General features: G+C 39.1%; 1 protein-coding gene across 1 annotated transcript in view; it reads right to left on the reverse strand.

Annotated features, from left to right (window-relative positions):
- Nucleotides 1-7,595: 7,595 nt before the first annotated feature.
- The window catches only part of tnmd (tenomodulin), a 51,306-nt gene continuing 42,753 nt past the window's right edge, over nt 7,596-16,148 (reverse strand). The window contains exon 7 of the mRNA XM_017698304.2: nt 7,596-9,390. Within this exon, the coding sequence (XP_017553793.1) occupies nt 9,181-9,390 (210 nt within the window). The 3' untranslated portion in view covers nt 7,596-9,180. The remainder of the gene's footprint in view (nt 9,391-16,148) is intronic.

A 16,148-nucleotide genomic window follows, 5' to 3' on the forward strand; every position in this document is an offset into this window, starting at 1 on the left:
AAACGCCAGGTGTGTGAGTGTGAGTGTGTAATGATAGAGCCATCTGGCAGCTGGTCCATGCTGCAGCTCCTTGCCCTCAAGTCTCCTATTCACACACAGCTGCAGAATACAGAGCATTCTCAATTCCACAGGCAAACCAAACAAATACACAGACAAATAAAACAATAACAGTCAGTAAACACAATACAGCGGCCCTAGAGGCAGCTACAACCACCAGCGCAGATGGACGAAAATGGCAACGAAGAGGCGTTGCTTAGCATTATTTTTTTTAGGATGTGAAAGATTCCATTTGCCAGTTGCCCAACATATCTGATGAAGATCCAGTAATTTGGCAGTTCAACATCAGCAAAGATGTTGCAGCATTTAGAGAAGGAAGGCTCCACGTGCCAGCAGAGCAACAGAGGGCAACAAAGGACAGCAGTAGCTTGAAGGCTTTTGGCTCTGACAACTTGCACCTGAGAAGCAGTCAAGCAAAAAGCGCTTAACCAATGTAATACTGGACTGTGAGGCTAATTCTAAGCTCTGTCTCATCAGAAAAATAAAGCAAGAGTCGACATCTGCCCAGCTGGGAAATTCACTCAGGTGACAAGTAGCTGCAGGGCAGTGACACACACAAGGCCTTACTGATGCAGACCTGTGTGTGTGTGCATGTTGGGGGCTGCTGAAAGATGAAGTGCGTTTGTGTGTGTTGGGATGCAACTAAAGGATGTTTGCCATCAAATATGTTCTCAACTGAGAAGTTGCACAGACATCACTTGCACACCAGTAAGCTGCTACACACACACACAAACACACACACCCCTCGTGCTGACCAAACAATCCAGACCCAGCTTAGAAAATCCAATTAATTACTCTAAACTAGGAAACTAAAATAGCACCAAAAAGCTATTTGAGTGTCAATAGCTGCCCCTTGTGGAGAATTTCCAGCCTGCCAAACATGGGTTAATAAGTTACAAGCCAGTTTTGTAAGGTGCTTCACATCTAAAAACTCTTTTTACATTCTTTCACATACTTTCAGCAGTAGGCAGAGAGGAGATGACTGGAGTGTAAAATTAACAAAAGCATGCTGGTGACCTTTTATCCTCTCATCTATGGTGTTTCTAACTGTTTATAGGCCATACAGCACCTGTCATTCAAATGTTGTCTAATGACAGATGGTGTTATTTCAGCTTGCAGTCTGATGATGGCAGTAGCAGCACATCTCACTGATCCAAAACATCCAAAGAAAGTAATGTTTTTTTTTTTGTCTTTTCCCTCCCCTCCTCTCTGTCTGCTTTCTGCACACACACACACACACACACACACACACACACACACACACACACATAAGCACACACACACACACACAATGTATTGCATATGTGCAGTCACAGTGCAACTCCAACACGTGTGTTAAATGGCAGGAGAGAAAACAAGTGGCTCGCAGGTGAATTACAGCACCGTTTGAAGTGCTAACAAAAAGAATGAGTTCAGTCTCCTCAGAGAGAGAGAGAGAGAGAGAGAGAAAGAGGGAGTGGGGTGGGCTGTGGAAGGGGTGTGGGGAGGGGGTGCTAGTTACAGCTTTGGGGTGTCTAGCTAGATAGGAAGCATCAGGTATTACGTCCCAGAGATTGCTCTAGTGAAGTTGAGAACCACCAACTAACCGACTAACCTATCATTATAGCATCAGAGAGAAAAATAAAATATGTAACAAAAAAGGTAAAATGTAAAGAACAAAATTTTACACAAGATTGCTGACATTGTCTCAGACTGCATAATTACTACCACAGCTAACACCGTACCAAGGCTAATTAACCAGAGTTAGCACTAGGCGTAGATGTGTAAAGGAAATTGGTGGAAGACCACCAGTTTTTTTTCACATTATTTGACTTTGTATTCTTTAGCATTTAGAATTCTTTAACATGGCCATATTTACTACTTAGCTAGTTAGTGTAGTTCAATAAGTACGCTCCTACACTAGGAGTGAGCACAGTTCAGCTAAGTTTCCAATGTCTGCAGAAACAGTAGAACTGGCTAATTCTACATGTTGCAGTTGAAAAAACGTGTTGCTGCAGAGTTGTTTTAAAACTACGACATTACACAAGCGATGGCAGTACATATGAGTGTGTGAGGGTCTGTGTGACTGTGTGTGGGTTTGTGTGGGTTTATCTGTGCTTGTGTGTGTTCACTCTTGGGGGTGAACAGGCTTAAAGGGATTTTTTCCTTATGGCTCCTTCCAGCCTGTGTCCAAACAAATGCAGAGTGCAGGTGGAGCTGTAAAAGCTGTAAGAAGCAGCAGTGTGTTTCAGTACTGGAGGCTTTTTGCAGATTCCCAAAACTGTACCGTCATGTTTTGCCTTCCAGTTATTCTTCGTTTGGTTAAATTATGGATTTGGGTGTGCTATGGATCTGTGTGTGCAGTGTGGTGCTACTGCATCTGCTAGTATTACTACTGCAGGCTGGTTTAATATCGTCACAATGACTAGATCCAGTGTTGATGGTTAATTTTCTCTCCTTCATCATTATGAGTGATACAATACACTAGAGAGGCAATGCTTTTGTCCTTTGTTTAGACTTAAACGGGTGCTGATTAGTTAAAGTCTTTCTGCTCTTGTAATGTGAAATAATGTGCATTATTAGATGGATGATTATGTTGTCTAGTACTGCCCATAGCATGGTACCTTAGTCAGTGCATGACACACCACCACTTACACACAGACACTGTTTGTAGTTATACACTATATTGACAAAAGTATTGGGACACACCTCTTAATCAATGAATTCAGGTGTTTCATTCAATCCCATTGCCATAGGTGTATAAAATCAAGCACCTAGCCATGCAGCTTGCCTTTACAGCCATGAATCCGTTGTTCTGAGGAGTTCACTGAATTCAAGTATGGTACTGTAATAGGATGTCACTGTAACAACAAGTCATTTTGCGAACTTTCTTACCTTTTAGATATTCCACGATCAAATGTGAGTAGAATTATTGAAAAGTGGAAGTGTTTAGAAACAACAGCGAATTGTCCTTGAAGTGGCAGGACACATAAAGTAACAGACCTGGGTCACCAAACCTCCTCTGGCCTCGACATTGTGTGGGTTTCCATGACCCAGCAGCTACATACAAGCCCTACATCACAAGGCACAATGCCGAGCGTTCAATGAAGTGATGTAAAGCACACTGCCACTGGACCCTGGAGTAATGGAAACATATTTTGTGAAGTGACAAATCACACTTCTCTGGCAACCAGGGGAATGTTACCTGTCTGAATGCATTGTGCCAACTGTAGAGTTTAGTGGAGGAGGGATAATGCTACGGGACTGTTTTTCAGGGTTTGGCCTAGACCCCTTAGTTCCACTGAAGTGAAATCATAAAGCTCCAGCGTACTGAGACATTTTGGACAATTGTATGTTTCCAACTATGTGGGAACAGTTTGGGGAAGGCCCTTTTCTGTTCCAGTATGACTGTGCCCCAGTGCAGAAAGCAACCTTTATACAGGCATAGTGGGGTAAGTTTGCTGTGGTAGATTTTGACTGGCCCACACAGAGCCCTGACCTTAACCTCATCAAACACCTTTGGCTTGAACTACAGTGGGCCCTCTTGTCCAACATCATTGTCTGATCTCACAAATGCTCATCTGGATGAATGCTCAAAAATTCATATGCTCTAAAATTTTGTAGAAAGCCTTAGAGAGATTGGAAGCTGTTATAACTCAAAGGGGGGACCAACTCCATATTAATGCCTATGGATTTAGAGTGGGATGTCATAAAATCTCCTGTAGGTATATGCCAGTGTCCCAATACTTTTATCTATTTAGTGTACACTGAATGATAACAGGAGCCAGAGTACCTCTGACTCCATTAGAACACTGTTGTAACAGTGAGACATTTGTCTGACTTTCCTTTGTACTGATAAATTTCATTAGCTCACTTACTCATACTCATATTTTGGCCTCTGAATGTCCAGATCTGATGACTCTGTCTTGTTCTACATGATTTTAAACTAATAAAAAGTTTATATAGATTAAATTGTGCATTAAGGCAACAAGCTGCTGAATTCATAAACATCTTAAAAAATCTAGACGTCTGAAGCATTTAATGCATCTGTCACAGAAAACTATAACACGAGATGGTAACTAAAATGCTGCCTGATGCCTGAGGCATTTTATCATGTTAGTTTGAAAATAAGGTGTTGGCCTAAATTTTAATTTTTAAAAGCCATTCATGGCAGAAAGATACGAGCAGGATGTTGTAAGGCAAAATAGTCTCTAAAGAAAACTTTCAGTTTCATAACTGTTGTACCATTATCAAAACTCTATTTAAAGCTCAGAAGACATGTATAAGTTGTAGATAGTAAATAAAATGGCTTAATATATGTTGCATATATCACAACTCCTGGTTCTTATCACCACCACAAAATCTGAGTTCCTCTACAACAATTTTTTCCCATTGCAACACTGAATTATTTTGTTTATATCTATACAGTTTAATTATGCAGAAATTTTGAAATGATAGAATTGATAGGACACAAATGATAGGACACAATCTACTGATGGCAACACTATATCACTGACATACACTAACCTCTATATAACATTGGTTTCATGATATTTTATCACATGTGCAGGCTATCTCCCATTGCAACAAGAGCTCAAACTTTGTTGAGCTTTTACACCCATGGTTACTTTCTTCCAAAGAGTGAGGCAGCATTTTTTAATCCCTTTTGCAATGCTTTGATAGCTTTGCTTGGGGTGAGATTTTATTTCTCCTCCACAAACCTAGTGCACCAGCCTACTTGTTTCAAGCTCTTACAATGTCCTGACAGGCCAAAAGTGTCAAAGTAAGCATGTAAAATGTTTAGTGTAAGAGCATTTAGAGTCTAATTCATAGTGCTGTCATAATATTTTTCTAATATGGAAAAAGATGAGTGCTAAATGCTTCTGATGTTTTCCAAGTAATGAGATGAAAGTAACAGGAAGTGATGCTTTTACACTTTTAACACATGTTAAGTGCATTTGAGTTTGAAGCACACTCCTGATTCTCCACTTTAACCTGCCCCCCATGCCTGACCCTTCTGCTTGCTAAAACAGGGAAATAATTTTAGGTTGCAGAGGGGAAATTGAAGGAAAATTCTGTTTCAGAAAATGTTTGTCTGGCTTGTAACAATACCTGAACTCTTTTGCTATGTAGAACCAAAATGTAAAAGATTCTTTAAACAACAATTTAAAGTGGGTTGTATGTACACAAAAAGGGTGAAGTGAAAATTCTAATTATTGAATTCAGGTGTTTCAGCTGCATCCATTTGCTAAGAGGCAAACTCCATAGACAAAAATTGCCAGTTTTCACAAGTTAGTTCATGAATTTTTTGCCCTGCTAGATGTGCCCCAGTCAGTGGTAAGTGCTATTATTGTGAAATGGAAGTTTCTAGGAGCAACAACAGCTCAGCCATGAAGCAGTGAACTGACGTAGCACCTAACCTCACGTAGCACATGAGTGTAAAAAACTGCCTATCCTCTGTTCCGTTGCTCACAGAGCTCCAAAATGCTCCTGGAAGCATCCTCAGCACAGGAACTGTTCCTCATGAAATGGGTGTCCATGGTTGAGCAACTGCACACAAGCCTAAGATCACCATGTGCAATGCCAAGCATTTGCTGAAATGGTGAAACACATGCCGTTACTGGAGCATTTTAGACAGCTATAGGCTTCCAGTTTTGTGGCAGTAGTTTGGGGAATGTCCACTCCTGTTTCAGCATGACTGTGTCCCTGTTCACAAAGCAAGCTCCACGAAGGCACAAATTTCGTGTGAAGGAGCTACAGTGGCCTGCACAGAGCCCTGATCTCAACCTCACTGAACAACATTAGGATGAATTGGAGCATGTGTGAACCATACCTTCTAATCCAACATCAGTGCCTGACCCTATAAATGTTCTTTTGACTGAATGAGTACAACTTCCCACAGACAAATTCCCACTCATATGGCTCTTATAGGTGTGATAGTGTCCATATACCTTTGGCCACCTGGAGTTTCTTTAATAACCACATTTCCTTGTTTCTTTATATTATAATAACTTTTACTATGGTGTTACATGATAATGTAGACTATTTCATAAAATGACTGCAATAATAATCATTGATGTAATAGACAGTATAACAGCCAATGACATCTGAAAACCCTGTAGGGGCAACTGTTGCATAATTAGAATGGCACACATGAAAAAGAAACATTTTATGAACTGCTAAGAACCATTTAAGCATACAAATGGCCTAAATTGGCATGTATGCTTATTTAACCTTTGTCTGTACTAAAGAAAGCTGTAGCTTACAAACCTGTAGGTTCAACTTAAAAATGCTCAAACCATCCTTTTCCTAAGTTTGATTGCACCTCTCATCCTTAGTAACAACTAACAGTAACACTGTAAGACAGGGTTCATAAGGCCACATGACACCTACAAAAGCCTGTGACAATTAACACACATCTGCATTAACATTTATAAACACTTTTTCTAATGCATTTGCCAACTCTGATGTCAAGCTGACATGATATTTCTGCCATGTTTTTTTATGTGACATTAGGTTGCATCACAACACATTCTGGGATGAAATGACACTAATTTTGTAGCTCAGCAACATAATGCTGATAATATGACTCAGTTTGCCATGTCAAGCTGGTTGAGCAAAAGTGATCATTTTCTGTGCCCCTGAGGTAAATGAGTTTTATTTTACTCTTTATAAGACTGAAGCTGTTACATAATTGGCAGTATGTCACAGTGATATACACTTACGCTACCGACTTTATCATCTGACTTTAACATGTCGACAACATTCAAAATCTATAAACTCACTATAATAACCCCACTAGAATCTAAATAAGAGGGTCATAATTAGAGTTGTAAGCCACAGCTATGTAGGATTTTGTTTTTTTTTTGTTTTTTTTTTTTTAGCAAAGTTTAACCAAAAAAGTCATTTATAATCTTCTTTGTGCTATCTGTGATTTTTCCATTGGTTTAACCAACACTTATACGTGCATAGGGGAGGTGTAATATTTAGTAGCTAGTAAAGCTGCATTGCACTGAAGCTCATAACTGAATTTCCCACCTCCAACCAGGAAAATCAAAGAAAACATCCCCTCAACTCCTTCTTGGAATGTTGGAATGGTGTTCTCAACTCTGAGCTGAGTATATGGTGTCAAATCAATGACAGCTCACATCGTCAGTGATAATAAAGAATGAGTTCTCTGCTTTTAAATGAGATTTGCTTTAGATCAGTTAACATACATACACCATAGCTGGTTAAACCAGTTCACAGTTTTGAATAATATGAGTAATATGAGGTCAGATCTTGCTTGGCTGGAATAAAAACCTCAGCATTCAGGCACAGAGAGCAGTCTCATGTGGTATAGGAAGCGGACCAACCTGAAAATGTGATTTGATTTTTGGAATTACACTGCTGCATCAACTTCTGAAAAGACTCAATAAGATTAAAGCTGCTTTCTATACTGAATTCAGAGCTGTTGTATATTGAATATTCATACTAATTTTAAATACATATTGATCATCTAAGGTATCCATTTCCAAGTTTCATACTGTTCTTTTGCTATGAATAATTACACACATTGAAACCTTATATGCCTTTTTTATTGAAAAGGGGATTGTTAAAACAACAAAGAGGTCTTTAAAGCCATATAAATGTAATTAATGGAGCAAGCCTTTGCTTAGACACACTAAAATCTGATTAAGAACAGTTCCACATTTCTAATCATAGAGCTATATAGGTTAGTGAAATATAACACTACAATCTATGTACAAGGCACTTCAGAACAGCCTTAAAGAACTGCTTTAAAAGGTTGACTACTAAAGGTCCATTAAGAAGTCTAGCATTTTATATAGGCCTGTCCACTGAGTTTTACGCATTTATAAAAGTCAAATTACAGTGCCAGTACTGTAATTATGCCAGTAACACAAGCCAAAATGATACACATGCAAAGTCCTATAAATAAATGTAGATCTATATTACCTATACAGGTTTATTGCAATGCCTCTCATCCATAATAGATTAGAAGATAAACTGAACAAGGGCCCAAAAGATGGTGGAAGCCATGCAGACTGTTAATTTATGGAGGAGTCTACCAAAACCAATAACTGATTTCTCAATTGAAGAGCAGTAAAGAGACATTAGGCTTTATACTTCTACTCTTTAGCACCAAATTCATGGAAAGCAGCATTTCCTTGAATGTTTATTGCACAAATGAATGTAGTGTACTGAAAAAAGATCACTGAGATAAGACAATAGGGTGAACACAGCCTGATATAATACATTGTAATGCAAAAAGTGACAGCTGTGGGGATGAACGAGAATTCTTTCTATTAACTATGCCACTTAGTGCAACTGCACTGGTTATAAAGCAAAGATAGCAACCCATAGTTCAGCTTAAGCCAAATGAGCACTATGTCATATGTTATACTCTCAGATCCAGGTCTTTCACTTCACAAATCTAGTGCAGTCACATGGATACAGTCATCATTTTTCTACGTTCAAATTTTCAAAGCATCATGGACATAGACTTCAGTATCATGAATGGGAATCATTTGAAAAATCACTTATTGAGTTGTGAGTCAAGTACATCATTATACAGCCTTATAAGACAATGATGTAATTTCAACAGTACTGTGCTGTAAAGATTTGGAATTGCAAATGACTACTACATGATGTGGCTCAATGCATCTCCCACAGCACAGACTGATGTACAGTCATGTGCAAAAGTTTGGGTGCCTTTTTACATGTTGATTTTCTAAGTGACAATAAGGTAACTCATTCTCTACAGAGAACACACTTCTGCATGCTTTTAATGTAGAAATACAGTTTATTTGCTAAATTTAAAATATTGACGAAAAAACATAAACTGTGGGCTGTTCAAAAGTTAAGATACATTTTATATTTCATGTTTTATTTTCCACCTAATGACAGCTGGGATAGGCGACCCAGAAGAAGCAGCTTAGATGATGATGTCTGTGTGTGTGTGTGGGATTTTATTTTTTACATCATGGTAAACTTGGCAAATAAATAGAAATTGTCCACTAAAAAATGCAGAACATGCCTTTATTTCAATTTTTTCCCTGTAGTGGATGTTTTACCATGTTTTCACGTAGATCAACAAAAAAAATCTGACTTTTGTATACAACTGTACTTTGCCCCTTCACTCTCTTAGACTCTGCCCAGCATGCGTGCAATCCACCAGTTGCAGGGCATGACGATTTGACAGATGACCCTGCCACCCTGATACCAGTACGGGTACGGCCAGTAGCCCATCAGGGGCTCATGGTAGCGGCGGCAGAAGCGGTAGCCGCGGCGACAGTACTGGCAGCAGTAGCCTTGATCGTCCAGGGTGCTGTCCAGCTGTAGTCCATTTTCAGTCTGTGAAGTACATGGAGTAAAAGGGTCAACAAAGGGAGGCAAACAAAAAACCCCAATCGCACTCTCTAATAAAGCTGTGACACATGACTGATGGATTGATTTTAGTGAAGAAATAGAAACTGCTTTGAAGAGAAATAGAAGGGAAGTGGTTACTGGGTGGTGAGGACACATGACGGCAAAATCCATGAAAAATGCAGAGATATCACAGTGATCAGAATATCATTTAAAGTAGAGGACCTCCCAGTGAAGAGTTGGAGTATGAAGTGTGATATAATACCCTTGACCTTGACATTATGACAAAGGTGGAATCACACTACTGCTGTGCCTCTGATCCATAAGGCCCTTCCTGGCTGCTACCTGCTCATTCCCAACCAGAGAGAGTTTGACACTGCCAGCCACTCAGATAATTACACTATTTCTTTCATCTCTACACTCCCACTCCTGCAGGCCCAATCCGGGTATGCCAGGCTGAGTGCAAGCACCTTGTCATTTGAGCATATAAATGAGAGCAACCTCCCACCACACACACACACACCCTAGCCCCCTGCCTTGACCTTGGCTGAAAGTAGATGGCACATTCCTAAAGCAATTAGCAAAGTAATGATCGTCTAACAAGAATACGTTTATTTGCTCTCCTGAGCAGGATGTGAATTTGTAGAAGGGGCTAAATGAAAGCTGGGCAAAAGGTAAATTGGGTAGAATTAATGGCCCTTGGCCTTCTCCATTGTGATGGCGAGCGCATGCCCTCTCCAGATTACCTAAGGCTGAGTGCCATGCCTTTGATCAGGCAGCTGCACCGAGATGGATTCGAAGAAGTGCCACTTAACTCTATCGCACTCACCTAACTGTAAGAGCAGATAGCACCCTCGACTCGACACTGTTTCGACTGACTGCATTTCAATCTCCGGCAGCCGAGGGCTCCTCTGAGACAGAGTGACACTATTTGTCTGATTAAAAACCACTGTTGTACAGCCAATAACAGCCATTGATCTATGAGGGATGCGCAGATCAGGCATCCGCCATAATGCAAATGATGCAAATGAATGCTAGGAAGGAAGATGGTTATGAGAAGATTGTCTCATCTGAAAGGAAATTAAGCATAATCATACACCTATAGTAAACAATAAAAGCAGGAATACATGGAACAAAAGTGCAACATCTGTCTGCTTTTCAGGATATGTTAACAACGGGGATGGATAATGTAATATTTCTTAATCATTATTGCAACTTCACAGTACTGATATCTCAGATGGCTGCAATTTGCAAATGAGTCCTATCCTGACAAATAGCAGTTCCGGATACATGCTTCTGTTTGTATTTTGATGAAACAAGACCATACGTAAATCCAACAAAAGTGATTTATCTTGGTCAAAAATCTAATCTACTTATTTTGCTACACACTTTACCTTTAATGTGTATGTACATTAAATTTCAACTGGTTGTTCTTTGTAAGCCTGAATGTTTTGTTCTTTTATCTTTTCAAGATTTTGGTTGAGGTAACAAAAAGCGCCCAATCTAACCCTGCCTTAAATGTGTTAGAGACTATGGAATGTGTTTGTTTTGGTAATTACTTAAATTGTTCTCTTTCTCTTCATATCTCGTTTATTATTGTGACAACAGGGAGGTCATTTTTTAAAATGAGACAGAAGCTAAGGTGACAAATACCAGAGAGACCAGAGAGCATAAAAATCCTAATCCATCCATCTTGGTATCATAACGAGGCCCACTCTAATCATATGCAGAACAGCAGTTCTCCAAACAATAACCTCATCTTTCCATTAGCAGGATCCAGAAGTACAGCACTTCTCACTGGAGTTTTATACAGCCTTATATTTATAGCACACAGTCCTGGTAAAAGGTAACTGGTGATATGTCCCACTGTTTTCATGTACAATAGAATCTGTATGATTCATTGTTTGAATCTTTCAGAGCCCACTAAACTATGATGAATGGACCGAAAATTACATCTTGCTAATGATAGGGACTACAGTAAGAGAAAGCAGGACGATGCCTATCCTGTTTGATTTATTACTCTGACAAATGCATATAGGTAATTACTGATTCATAATGTTTGTCAGGTTTGGGGTCTTCAGTGTTGAGCAAGAATTCATTATGGCTTGAGCACAAAGGCTGTCAGAACGCTGGTGATTATTTTATCAGGTCTGTGCAGAAAGCCCCTGGCTGCATGATAGCTCTAAGTTTTTGAAAATAAGAGGAGTACATATTTTGGGTAAATGAAATGTGATTAGACAGCACAGACAAAGAAATGTATTGTTCCTTAGAGGTAAATGAATCAAAGTGATCTCATGAAAGTGTTTAAAAAACACAAATTGATCACTTTGTGTTCGAAACTTCACATATGTGTAGATGGCACTGATGAAAAATGCTGAAGAAAAATGTCTGTCACTTTGAATCAAACAGAGTTATGCTACCAGTGCAGCATTTACTCTTTTGTGCCACACATTTATCACTGTGTTCTTTTACATTTGTTAAAATCCAGACAGGAGTAATTCCATTTAAAGGTCCCTTGAAAGGCACTATATCATGTAAAAACTACTTTTTTGGAATAAAGGAGATTAAAGTAATACATGAACAGTGTAAAAAAATCAAATCACACTATTCACTACACTGTCCATATGGTCCTTATAAGAAAACTATGCTGAAAAAAGCCTGTTTTGAATGCATTGTTTCTGTGATGTCACTAGAACTAACACTCTTTCATATACAGTGCTTTGAAAAAGCATTTGCCGCTCACCCAATTTCTTTTATTTGTTCTAATTTGTCAGATTTAAATATTCCAACTAATTTTAATATGTGATAAAGACAACACAAGTATACACAAATGCAGCTATTCAATGAATATTCCATTTATTGAAGATAAAGATTTATTCAAAAATTGCTGTAATAGCTACACCTGCCAGAGTCTCTGCTGCACTCTATTAACATTGTAAACTGTGGATTTTTTTTGTGAACTTTTTACAGAACTCTCTCTGTGTTTTCTTTGCTGAGTTGAACAACTGCCCATCCTGTGCGGTCTGATGCCGGTTTGACCACCATGGAGTTTCTCAATTTACAATGCTTTGCAAACCTTGCCTGCACAAACTGACCTTTCTGATGATACTGCTGCTGCTGCACTCATGGCTCAAACTATTTAATTATAACAATTGCTTTACCTGTTTTTCCATATTTTGTACTAACCTCGTTTACTATCCGATATCGACCAGAAAAAGATGGGTTCCCCTTCTGAGTCTTTGGTTCCTCTCAAGACTTATTCCTCTAGCTTTTAGGGAGTTTTTCCATGCTTTTGTCTCCATTGGATTGCTCATGGGAACATGTACCTGGATTTTTCTGTAAAGCTACTCTGTGACAATCACTATATAAATAAACTTTGACTATGTGACCCCATTGCCCTGCTAAACCTAATAACTAGTTGTGCCACCCTTGGCAGTAACAACTGCAACAACTTTTGCAATAATGCATAGTTCAATAAGTCTTTTACATCGCTATAGAGGAATTTTGTCCATCTCTTCTTTGCAGAATTGTTTTAACTTGGTTACATGGTTCAGCATGAACTGGCAATACAAGGTCCTGCAACAACACCTCAATGGGATTCAAGTCAGGACTTTGACTTGGTCACTCCAAAAGCTTAAATTGACTTCTTTTCTTTTTCATTCTCCTTTGGGATTTTCTGATTGAAAGCATAATTCATGGTTCCTTCTATTATGAGAAATCCTGCAGGTCCAGCAGAAGCAAAGCAGCCACAGACCATCACACTACCACTACTATGTTTGACTGTTGGTATTTTGTTCCTATGGTGGAATGCAGTGCTATGTCCTGTTACATCTGGTGTAAAGCTATGTCTTCCAAAAAGTTCCACCTTTGATCAAACACAGGACTTTGTGTTCTTCTTTGGTCAGCAGAGGTTTGCACCTTGTAACTCTCCCATGGATGCCATTTTTGCCAAATTTCTTTCTTGTTTTGGAATTGTGTAGATTGACCTAACTGAGACAAGTGAGGCCTGCAGTTCTTTAGATGTTTGTCTGGGTACTTTAGTGACCTTGTTGATGCGCTCTTGATGAAATTCTTGTATGCCGGTCACTCGTGGGAAGCTTTACCACTGTTCCAAGTAGGGGTGGGAATCTCTAGACACCTCACGATTCAATTCAATTACAATTATCGATGCATCTTGATACATCTTTTTTCTATACAGGATTTCTTTTCTTTTCCTCACTGTGTGACAACTTGGAACTTTTAAACCAAAGTATTTGTAATGATCCATAATGATTTTATTTCCAATATATTTTATTACTAAATCAAGTAGAAGTGATGTGGCAAGTGTGGGAAACCCAGTTTTATCAATAAATGATCTTAAACGCTGGAATTAATGTGGCCTATAACTGCTAGTTCACCTAGCTAGTAGCTAAAGAAAAGGCAAAGAGAAAGATTTAAGATGAACATCGATAATTCGGTGACAAATAGACTTGTTTGCATTTATAATCACTCCAGCTGGTTTCCTGATACGAACAATGAAGTCAGTTTCTCATTCTCCAGCTTCTTGTTTGAATTGTCCTGTTCCACCTTAAATGGTCCAGCAGTTGCATTCTGGCACCTCAGGCACCATTTAAGATGGAAAAGCAAAATTCAAAGGAGAAGCTGGAAAACGAGACACTGACTTCAGCCTTGCAAAAAGTAAAACACTGACAGACATTTTACAAGAAACTGTTCTACTTTTGTGGAAAGGTTTCCTGCTGGTGATGCAAGAAAAGCAGCTATAGCTGAGAAAAAGCTTAAAGCAGAGCAAAGTAAGTCTGCGTTTTTGTTTGTATTATACTTTTAGACTACACCAAGACAGCACATACTGAGACACATACAGCCAAAATGATAAAATGGACTCAAAATGTTATGGCTCCCAAGGTAGTTTGATTTTTGTTGAAAGGACAAAATTACTTTTATTAACATTTGGGTTGTCACCCCTGCACTAGCTTTTAATGTAATGTGCTGCCACAGAGTGTCCGGGCGCTGCACTTCCTCACTTACAAAAGGCCTTTTGTGTTCCATCAACATTATGTTGCATTTTTGTAACCAAAGATTTTCTAGATGGGTTGATTTCAAAGATTTTGTTTTGCATCTGTATTTCTATCTCTTTAGAATGTGACACTTTGTGCTGCTTTTTGAGACCTTGTAGCCTGCTACATATTGCCAGACAGGTTCTATTTAAGTGATGTTTAGATTCAACCGATCTGGCAGTAATCATGCCTGAGCGTGGCTAGTGAAACTGAACCCAATAGTCAACTAAATTTGGTTACTGCTTGATTTAGTAGCTATGGGACAAATACTTTTTCACACAGGGCCATTTTTTCTTCAATTAATGTAACTATCATTAAAAAAAAGTATTTTGTGTTTACCTGGGTTATCTTTGTCTAATATTAAAAGTACTTTAATCTGAAACATTTAAGTGTGACAAATATGCAAAAATAGAAGAAATGTGGAAAAAATTATTTTTCGCACCACTGTATCTAGCTACTGCAGTTAAGCTCTTCTCTTACAGATGTTCTAAGAGTGTTTCAGACATGCACATTTACAAATATCTGTCTTAAATGCAGAGCAACAAAAACATGCTATTTAAAAAGAAATTAATGTAAAAAATCAATTATGGCCATTTTCGTACATAAACTAATATGAATGTTAAAAGTAGACCCTCAAGGTTAAAAAATAAAAACAAGAAAAATGCAGGATATGTTCCCTTTGAAGAGAGCCTAACAATTAGTTGGTCATTTATTATAATACGACATGTCTTGTCATTTTTTTGATTTGGCACACATCAGAGTTTCATTACACAGATACATACTGTTAAACCAATGAATATTAAACATGTCTTATGCTTCATTATCTTACGTCAGGACTAATCAAGATATCAAACACATGCTCCTCTCTTGTCGATGCTCACTGAATCACATGCTTTCATGTGTGAAATGATCAGTTCTTTGTGGATGGATCTTTGTGCAGACATGGAAGGAACTCCATGTTATATAAATTCGCTTTACTGTTTGGTTAAGTGCTCTTCAATGGCTCCTTGACAAAAGCTGTGTATGTGAGTACCTATCAGCCTAATCCTGCTTGATACTTAGGCAGTAGTGTTTAATCAGTGATGTGCAAGTAAGAGCAGCTCGAGATGGGACATGGGGTCACAAAGTGTCCCATCAGCAACTGCAGCGAATGCTATCAGAAGAACGCTTACGAGCCTGACGGCTGACTGGACTCTGGCCCAATCATTAGAGAGCCTATCCTCAGAATGTAGGTCAAGGACCATGATGCAATTTCTCAGCACTGCTGGATGATGGTTATCCAGTTTGAAAGATATCCAGGGCCGTGCTGGCGCGCAGTGCATCAGCATGGCAGTGGTGGGGAAAGGTCAGCCTCGTATATCTTGGGCCTTCTGTCACAGGAACTTTGAAGATTATTTATAAAATGTCCATGATGGGTATGGGCCTATTGAATGAAAAAAAAAAAACATCACCACCCACTTCCCCAACCCCACTGCTGCAGCCTGAAGGCCAGTGGTGCAGGAGAAAGAAGGGCTAAAGCCTATGCTGCACTGAAAGGTCTAGAATATCTGGTTTCCTACCGGCATCGACATGACTCCAGACTCCAATTACCAGGAGCCACATCCCCTCTGACGTGCACAAAGGCCTTTGTTATCACTCAGCCCACAAACACAACCTGCCTGCGCCTGGCCTTAGAATTGGCTGGACTGGTAT

This window comes from Pygocentrus nattereri, chromosome 8, assembly GCF_015220715.1.
Source record: "Pygocentrus nattereri isolate fPygNat1 chromosome 8, fPygNat1.pri, whole genome shotgun sequence".
NCBI lineage: Eukaryota > Metazoa > Chordata > Actinopteri > Characiformes > Serrasalmidae > Pygocentrus > Pygocentrus nattereri.